This window comes from Papaver somniferum, chromosome 10 (assembly GCF_003573695.1).
Source record: "Papaver somniferum cultivar HN1 chromosome 10, ASM357369v1, whole genome shotgun sequence".
NCBI lineage: Eukaryota > Viridiplantae > Streptophyta > Magnoliopsida > Ranunculales > Papaveraceae > Papaver > Papaver somniferum.
The window spans coordinates 159,627,853-159,637,928 of NC_039367.1; the positions used below are offsets into that span (position 1 = coordinate 159,627,853).

Sequence of the window (10,076 nt, forward strand, 5' to 3'; positions counted from 1 at the left end):
TGAGTTGACATTGATACCTCTGAAGTAATTTGGATTCAGTCGTTACTTAAGGAACTTGGTATTGCTACAACAACTCCAACGCTGTGGTGTGATAATCTGCAAACCCTGTTTTCCATACACGTACTAAACACATAGAGATCGACTATCATTTTGTGCGAGAAAGAGTAGATGACAAGAAGTTACAGTTGCGGTTCATATGTTCTAAAGACCAATTGGCTGATATATTCACGAAGGGGATCTCTTCTCCAAGGTTTCACTACATTCGGAACAAGTTGCACATTCGTCAACTCCGGTACAACTTGAGGGGAAGTGTTAGCCATACTGTTGCGAGTCTTTCTCAAAACTCTCAACTGAGCCAGTCTACAACAGCAAACGGTCTACAACATTGTAATTAGGACTTATAGTTAGTAAAAAATTGTTCTGTATTTGTTACCATCTATGTAGCATCTGTAACAATTTCTGAAATAGTTCTGATGAACTAACAATATAAATAGGAAACTCATCTCCACACATTTTTTGTGGAAGATATTCACCTATATCCAGTGTTCTAAGTGGAAAAATGCATTTGGAATTTGTTGTATCACAAGAGGGAAAAAACACATGTTAATTTTGTATTTTATTCCAAAGGTGGCAATCTTTGAAGGACCAAAGTTCATTCTTACGCTACAGATGTTGATATTGTATGAATAACGAACTCAAATAGCAATAATAAAAAAAACACCAAGCAGTTACACGATGATCTTCTCTCCAATGATCATTAATTAACATAATACTAAATTTATGACTTATATCAACGAGTATAAAGGAGGACTAGTTCAAATCAGCGAGTGAACCCATTACGGGCAAAAGTAAAAAAAAAGCGCTACACGATAGACAGTCTCCTATATAATAAAAAATTATGAAAATTTGAAATCAGACGAGGACTGTCCCCAGTCCAGAGAAAAAAATAAAATCATCCATGCGGGGGACAATCCCCAATGTGAGACTAAAAAACTATCAACGGTGGACCGTCCCCCGTCCAGTGCAATTGTTTTTGCTACACTATTCATAGGCCTTGCTCTAAGAGGCTACAAAAGAATTAGAGATGAAATCCAACGATATTTATAATTATCGACACACACACAAAACAAAACAAAAAAACATCGGATTTTTATTTTAATAATTATATATATTAGTTGGATCCTATTGGAAACTTAAAGTTTTTATCATCTTATAAATTTAACGTGGTTATAGTTTAGCACACTGACCCAAAACGAGATTGACAAAAATATCATTCTAACAAAGTTATTAATTTATCGCGAAATAATTTAGCCAAGTTATCTACTGCGCATGCCTGCAAAGCACAGATACTTCAAAATTGCTGATGTATCTGCATCGGCATTGTATAAGTATCGAATACTTAAGGATACCTGGGGATACGAATCAGTCCATTTAAAATATTTTCTTTTTTTAATTACAAAAAGGATAGAGGATACTTTGAGATACCTCTCGGATACTCTAAGACGGGATACTTCCTATAATTTTAACATATACTTTTATATACAATATCTAAATAATTATAATTATATACATAAAATCTAAATATTTAGAGATATTTATACTGATGAGCATATAGAATAATTATACATGAATGTAATAACTTGTTGACTATAAAGAAGAAGACTTGGTTGTTAAGTGAAATTAGATTGAACCCCTAAATATTGAGATTTTAATATTTGGTTGCAATAATCTTCTACGAAAATATTGGAGATGCATTTCATCCACCTGACGATGTGGGAGAACTTGAAGTAAGAAATCATTTGTTTGGTGAGCAAAAATTAGAAAATAGAAACCGTTATTTCTGATGATGATAATTAGATATTTCACGGGTGAGCAAGATGTTTCATATTCTTTATTTATCTTTTTTTCTTAATATTACAAATAATATTTATTGGATTTTTTTCATTTTTATATAGTCTTTTCACTAGAATGAATTATTATTATTTAATATTTTTAAATAAGTACATGAATCTCACCGTATACCGTGACTCCATCTTTTTAAAACTGGCCAATCCCGTTTAAGCGGCTTCTTTACCGTTAGATCACGTTAAAACCCAAATCTAATAGCCTTGAACCCTTAGAAAAATGGTGGATTTTTTTCTGAAAATTATTGGTCCTTTCCTAAATGCGAATCCAACCGTTGATTTGATCATTTAACGATAAAAAAACTGTTTATGCGGGATAGCTTGGTGCAAAATGGTGCGGGATAGCATTTATCTTTGTTGAATACGAACAAAATAGCCTAAATCTCTCTTTTATGAGATGGAGAATTACACGTGTCAGACATCTGACGTCACTACCCAGCGTCATGTGGCACACCGCAGAGCATATGATTGCCATGGCTGCTCGGGAATGTCAGCGGGCCTTTCAAATCTCCTTTTGCAATTTTTACTGGAAAGCGGCGCAGAATTATAGTAATAAATGAAGTGGTCCATGGCAAAACAAATCCATCATTATGCGTTTTTCAATCAAATCTCTTTGATTACGAGCAAACAACGGCCACGATCACAAGAGACCTTGAAAAATCTACACAACAATGCATGGGGGAATGTGGGGATCAAATGATGGACAAAAGGACTAGAATCAACGTTTACTTTTTCAACTTTCCTGGTCTGCTAGTGAGACACGTAAGCACATATCACAGAGGTGTACAACACCCTCTTTATTTGTTTGTTACTCATGGAAATCCTTTTTTCCAACTGAATTCCGCACCAGTGTACAGACACAGTATTTGGGTTTTCATTCCCTAGATTCTCTCTTCTTCTATTCTATCTTCTCCTTGTATTTGCCTACAGCAGAGAAATTAGATATCATCATCAAGATAAATTATTTGATTTTCATCAAAATAGAAAATGAGGGTTATGGATAGAGCTGGCAAACAAGCCAAAACCCGCGGGTTTGCCCGGCCCGACCCGTGAAAAACCCGCACCCGGCTCGGCTGGTGTCTAAACAAGCCGGGTTAGGGTTGGAGAAATGCCGGCTTGTGAGTAAACGGGTTAACCCGTCCCGGCCCGTAAATCCGCGGGTTCAGCCCGTTAACCCGTCTACAATACCTAATTACTAATTTTTATTTAATCCTGACCGTCAGATTATCTAGGGTTAATCCTATCCCTAGGTTTAAGGTATAAAAAGTTAAACCTAAAACTAACTAAAGAGATATCGTTCTCTTTCCTTCTCTTTTTTTTCTTCTGCTCCTTCTCTTATTCTCTGCGTTCTTCGGCTGGTAATTTTTGATGTTTCTTTTTTCTTTTTGTGCACAGGTAATTTGCAGCCATTAAAAGACTAGCTAGTTGTCTAAACAATAAGAAATTGAAGATATTTGAAACGGATCCTTTTGATTATGAAAGTATTATCAACACTTTGAAAGATTGTTCTGCTTTGTTCTACACTTTCGAAACTCCTCAAGAACAACCCATCTTTGATGTATGTACTACTTAATTTTCTGTCTACTTAATTTTTATTTTTGATTTACTTTTTTTTTTCTCCTCCTTATTGTAGCTGGCAATAGGTTTGGGTAAGAACTTTAGCTAACCCTATGCTTTTTTGTTTTTATTTTGTTGTTGTTCGGTTTCTCCTTGACCCTCTTCTCTAAAAGCATCATCCTAGATTTGATTTATTTTTTATCCCTAATCTGAGTTTTCTATCGATTCAATTTTCCGTTGATTTCTCTTTGGTTTTTCTTTATACTCCAGGACATGGATTTGCTAGGTATTGCTTGCTGCAAAGAATGTGATTTTATCTATCTAAATCAAGTACTGGATTTTTGTTTTAGTGAAGATGTTTTTCTAATCATGTTTTTTATTTGAGATGCTATGCATGTATTGTGGTATCTATAAATTTTTGAGATTGGGCTTAATGGTGATAAGACTTGATGTCAGAATCATGGGATGTTATTGACGGGAGATCACAGATTGAACAAAAGAGGATGTCTGTGATACGCGATGGTGAATTGGTACAGGTAAATTATAATTTTGGTGAATCAGTTTGATAACTTTCAACAATTGCGTTTTGAGAGGTTAGAGAAATATATAAATGAAAGTAAACATATTTAGTTTCATGGAATCAATACTGTTTCAGTACCAGAGCAGTAACAAGTCCATTGCTGTATGATTATTGTAATGGGATTTACGCTATTTTTACATTTTCTAATGAACTTCCTTATTTCAATTGCTTAATTAATTAGATGTCTGATGATCTTCATTTTGATTTCTTGCTTTTTTTTTTCAGGAGTTTATGGATGAAATTGAGGTTAGAGCTGCTCATAACGTATTAGAAGCTTGTGCCCAGACAGATACGATGGAGAAGGTTATACTCACATCATCTGTAACAGCAGTTATTTGGGGAGAAGACCATAAATCCACCACCGCCGACAAAGAACTCTCTGAAAGGAATTGGAGTGATGTCAAGCCGGGTAACCCGTGAACCCGCAAGCTTTACCCGTTACGGGCGCGGGTTGAAGAAATGACCACCCGTGAAGAATATCGACCCGCAGGTTTTGACCCGTGTTAACCCGAACCCGTGTAACCCGTAACAAGCCAGCCCCGACCCGCCCGTTTGCCAGCTCTAGTTATGGATCTATGAAGGTGAGGTGATGTTGTTGAAAAGGTTCTTTCTCAATCATCATCATTATTGTTGCTAAGCTAAATTTCCATTTTCATAAATTTGGGTTTGAAATTAGTGTATGTTATGCTTTAGATCTCGATATTCATTGTTTGAGAATTCTCGTGAATTGACATTTTTGGTCAAACCTAGCTTGACCAAAATTGAGAAATTTCAATATCCCATTTGTTTAATCCAAACCAATACGCTGTTCTGATAGAGTAGTGTTTAAGGGTTTTTCTTTAATTTTTCTTTCATGCCATGGATCAGTGTTTGTTGCTCGAATTGTTTATTCCCATGTTAGATTTAAGCACTTTTGTTGAATAAGTAACTGAGTCAGTCAGTCACGATTCACGAGTCAGATTTTGTACTTTATCTTTCTACATAAATCGCAAAGGAGAAACAGTATTTTTTTTAGGGCTGTTACCGAGTTGTGAGCCCGAGTCACTTTTCCATTGACTGAATTTTAGTTTTCAATCGCAGGTTGGAAATGGATCCAGACGAATCTCATCCGTACGATGTGCATACTCCATGTGACCTGTACTCATGGTTGTATAGTAAAGCCAAGAAGCACGCACCGGGGCCAGTGGATTGGATAATAGGTTGGGTCAACTTGATTTGCTTGAATTTGAACAAGGTCAAGCCTTGTTTTGTGAAGGCTGCGGCATACATGGGTTCGGATACTTTTCTCAAGGTAATGTCAAGTTTACCCTTGTTTCTCGTCTGTTGGTTCGAGGGGTTGATCTTTTTCGGCGCAATCTCTATGGGGAAAACAAAAAAGGATGCAACTCCATGCCCTTGCCTTGCCCCAAGTCCGAGCCCAAGTGAACAGCCGAAGCCCACAAATGCTTTTCTGGTTTACTGTCTGGGTGTGCTTGTTGTGTCGGTCTTGATTAATACTATAATTAATGGAGCTGGATATATTTACTACAAGTGCTGCAACTGGCACTTGTATAGATTAGTAGTTTGGTTAAAACGGAATGTGGTGGGAAAGAAGGTCCAAGGTTGGGTATTTTCTAATTCTTTAATGAATCTGTCCGTGCTTCTCATTGCTGGACACCATGCCCACATAATAATATGTTTCGGCGCCTTTTCACTTGGCTTGGCTGCAACAATATGCCTGGTCCATGGCAAAAAGGATGATATGGGGATATTAGATGGTCTAGTAACGTGCTTTTATATTTGTAGCCTGACATTCCTGTCGACTGATCCTCATCGGTTGTTGGTGACCACTGTCTCGGTGATCGTGCTCCTCTTCCTACTTATTTGCACGGTATGGTATATTTGTGATCTTTCTCCTAAACCTTTACTTTTATATGTTTCAAATGTACTTATATGTTGGCTATTGCACCTAGACCGGTCCATGGCACCAGGCAGACTCACATGACGAAGAGAAGGGACCTCGTGAGAAGGTCAGTGTACATTTTGTAGATTAAATTCTCTGGAGTGTCAAGTATGTGTTTTTTTGACCCGGGCTAAATAATGAAGCCCAAATAGAATCATAAAGATCTAAAGGGATGGGCCTGAGGGCTGCCTAGCACATAAAATGGCTCTACAATGAACTTCATCGTCATAATTCCAAAGAAACCTAAATCCCCAATTTCTGCCTCATCCCTCACCCACTTTGATCCATCATTGCTCAATTATGAAGAAGATGCTTGATTTAGATACGAAAGAATCACTGTAAGAAACTGCTGCCTGTAATTTGTTGAATGCATCTTGAAATCATTAGGTTTATTTCGGGTTATGTCTGATTAATTTCCTGAAAATAAGAATTGTAATTCTGTAATTTTTTGAATGCCTCCTTATGTTTAACTTGTGAATATAAGGATGTTCTTCTCTGTGTGTGACTGTGTAGGAGGGAGATGAGAATGGAGATGTTTCATTACAACAGGAAGTTTCAGAACTAAGGAAAGAATTGGATGATGTCAAAGAGTACGTCAAGTCAATCAAACAATGCCACTGTCATCAACCCAAGGTAATTCCTTAATTCACAGATCTTAATTGTTGTTCAGTAATATCTTTTAATTGTATTCTTCTTGTTATGAGTGGAGCAGATCAAAGGTTCAAACTTTCTGTCGATTCACAAAAGTTAGTTAATGAATTTACATAAACTAGTTTTTTGGTAGTTTCTACTGGATAAAAAACCCAACTTGTATTCTAAAGTATCTATTCTGAACTTCTCTACCTTGAATTCGTCCCAGGCTTTTGAATTATCTAATCTACTTTCCTAATTTATTAGCTCACTTTGTTCTTTTCCTAAACTCATTTTGTAATCATAATTGATCTTTGTCCATTTCATGTCCTCAGAGTTTCGAATACAAAAAGCCTGAATCTGTGCGAAAAAGTGACGCCTACATCATCCGTGGCTTCGACAATTTTAACAGGAACTGCTTCTTCAGTGCCGTTATCCAGGTCTTACTATGCATTCCCCACCTGCGTGTTCCATTCATGAAACTGAATGACTACGATAGACCACTCACTAGAGCAGTAAAGGAACTGTTCATCGAAACAAGTCTGCCCCCGGTCTCACATTGTGACGAACGTTTTCGAAATTTGTATTACTGCTTTTGTGCCAAATGCCCCCAATTCGGCGATGGTCAGGATCAAGACAGCCAAGAGTTTCTTGTTTGCTTACTTCAGAGACTGCGAGAGGAAGAAGAAGATCTGGTTCAGACCATTCAGAATTCACCTCCTCTCTTGGTGTATTCGATCTTTGGAGGCCAGGTCTTGAATACCACATCTTGCCGTATGTATAACTGTAGGTACACTAATAAACAGGACGAGCCTTTTCTACAGATATTACTACCAATCCCTGTTACTGGTGATTTGAGTCGTGCTTCCATGGTTGGCAATAAGGATGCCACAGTGTCCTTAATTACTTGCTTAGACCAGTATATAGAGTTGGAATTTCTCCCTGGTAGGCGCTGTGATCGTTGTTGTTGCACGGGTGGGAATAAAAGTATTCGAGTTATTTGTGCTCCTTTGATTTTGACAATTAGCTTAAAGAGGTTTAACGCGGAGAATAAGAAGATAAATGACCATATCATCTTTGAGGAGACCTTTGATCTACGAGCATACATGGACGACAGGTATTTTTTCTTCTTCATGTCTGTTTTTTTTTCTTCTTGTTCTTGTTCTAAGCCTTTAGTCCCATAAAACATAGACAAATACCAAAATGATAATTGCACTTTAATCTACAGTTGTCCCCAAAACCGGCATTCAGGCTCGATCTCTAACACAAGATATGCAAATACCAAACATAGATTATACATCAAGGTCAAATACTTAAGATCTCCACCATTATGGAAGGATCTTAGCATCTTCCGTTATTATTCAATTGCTAGGGACTCAAATGTTAGAGAAGGAATTGGTGGTTATATATGATTGATATCTGTCGAAGTGTTTCCAGTTTAGTACTACTTATTTGAGAATGCTTGTGTTTGTGAGGTGGGTTGTATTTGTTTAATTTATATTATGTACAATCTTTGCTTTTAGGTATGTCGGGAGTGATAAGCTTGAATATCACCTGATCGGTGTTGTGGTGCACGAGGGATCAGTGAATACAGGCCACTGTTTTGCGTATGTGAGAGGTGACAAAAGTGGAGGTAGTAAAGAAGATAATGAAGATTTCACCTGGTATTGTTTAAATGATCTGGTTGTTCGTGAAGTTTCTTTAGGAGAGGTCCTTCAGTCACAGGCGTATATGTTGTTTTATGAAAAGAGGTAAGGATTGTTATCATAATGATCTTATATTTTTTAGTTACTTCTTGTTTTCTGGTTAACCTGGTTGTTGATCTCTTTCTTTCATATTTCTGAGTTATGCTAAGAATAGTTCCGCATTTGGTTCTAATAGAACATCAGCCCCTCAGACCTGCACACCCATCAGTAACCATGGGTCTTCAAAACAGAGGCATCGACGTTCGAGATCAACCACATATGGGTCTGGTAAGAAGGTTTCTTCAGAGAGGCCATGGAAGTCGCCTGATGAGGCTTCGTATTCAAGTTGGAGGTAAAGTGATTTCTTATCAGTATCCATGTAATCCTATAATCTTGTATTTTTTTCACCCTGAAATCTGTTTTGGTTTAAAATTGAATTTTCGTATTTGATTTTTTTCAACTGCCATGGTAACAGATATTCTTCTTTGGAGGATTTGAAAGGAAATGGTGGTGGTAGATGGAGATCCGACGATTAGTGCTTAGAAGATGAGCAGAAGTGCCAGTCTACCTTTGACAGCCTGCATGGATGCGGAAGAACATTTTCTTCGTAAATGGATGTTGATTTTCTGAACTGAAACTGATTTTTGTACTGCATTATGTTAAAACCAGGAGTGAAAAAGCATTGGATTGGGGTGATTAAGCATCAACTAATTAGAAGGGAACAGAGAAGGAGGGGTAGATTTTGTTGCATTCCTAGATGTCTTTTGTTTTTTTCGAATCAGAAATTCCTAGATGTCCCTAACAATTGAAACTTAGGAATTGAATAGCGTGGTTTTGGTTAAAGTTGCTGGGGGTGATTCCACGATTGATGTGTTTGTATGCTTTTAGAGTTTAATTCGGTGAGATTTCTGTTTATATTTTTACTATCAATGTTAGAGTTATGGTTGTTGGTGATTTTGTTATTGCTGTTACTGTAAACAGAGAGACAGGCACATTTCTCTCCGGTTTCAGTTCCTGCGTAGGAACTGTTGATTGAGTTGCAGACTGTCTGTCTCTTGAACCATGTAGTAGCTCTTGAAAGTCCCTTTTGTAAAAAATTGAAGCCTTGACTAGTCTGAAACATCCGGTTTGTCTCCCTGCGTTTGGCAATGGCCAACTAATATATGTAGTGAGGTTTCTTAGTATCCGTAAGTTTTCCTTAGTGCAGGTTTGCTTGATTCTGTGAGCTTTTAGTATGTCCTTATAGGTGGTAACCATTTGTTTCTTTTCTCCTGCGTATTACATTTGGTGTAATGCATCATAGCCTACTCTATTTTCAGAGCTTGTGCAGGTTTGTTTATCCATGATTTCTTTAACTTTTTCATAGGATTCCGATTTTGATGAAAACTGGCCGGTGAAGAAATGAGACTAACAGTTCGAAATCCAAATAGCCGGAGGTAAATCCCAAGCCAAAAGGCAAGTTTTTGGTCCACGTTGAAATTTTAGATACAAGGACAGCTTGTCAGTACGATCTTACATGGTATTTTCTGTAAATGGGATAATTTTGGGTCGCAAATTGGATCAGATTTTGGGTCATTTGGGGAAACATTAGGACATGAAAAGGCTGCGAATCAAAATTTTAGGTGATTGTTTTTTTCTTTAGCTGGTTTCTTCTACGTACGGGACAGTACCTCCTATATTTCTTCTCTAGCCGTCAGTCGGCAGTAAAAATCAAAAGCAACGAGGACCCCGACCAGAACCGTCCAAGTTTTTTTTTTTTGATCAGAGATCCGTCCAAG

The 10,076-nt window shown here is 37.3% G+C and overlaps 1 protein-coding gene across 1 annotated transcript; it reads left to right on the forward strand.

Annotated features, from left to right (window-relative positions):
* The first annotated feature begins 6,223 nt into the window (after positions 1-6,223).
* On the forward strand, positions 6,224-9,224 carry LOC113317664 (ubiquitin carboxyl-terminal hydrolase 2-like). The gene is made up of 6 exons (XM_026565802.1): positions 6,224-6,321; positions 6,497-6,616; positions 6,949-7,730; positions 8,137-8,364; positions 8,495-8,650; positions 8,774-9,224. The coding sequence occupies exons 3-6, from the start codon at positions 7,090-7,092 to the stop codon at positions 8,832-8,834; spliced, it is 1,086 nt and encodes a 361-aa protein (XP_026421587.1). The 5' UTR covers positions 6,224-6,321; positions 6,497-6,616; positions 6,949-7,089; the 3' UTR covers positions 8,835-9,224.
* The last annotated feature ends 852 nt before the right edge of the window (positions 9,225-10,076 follow it).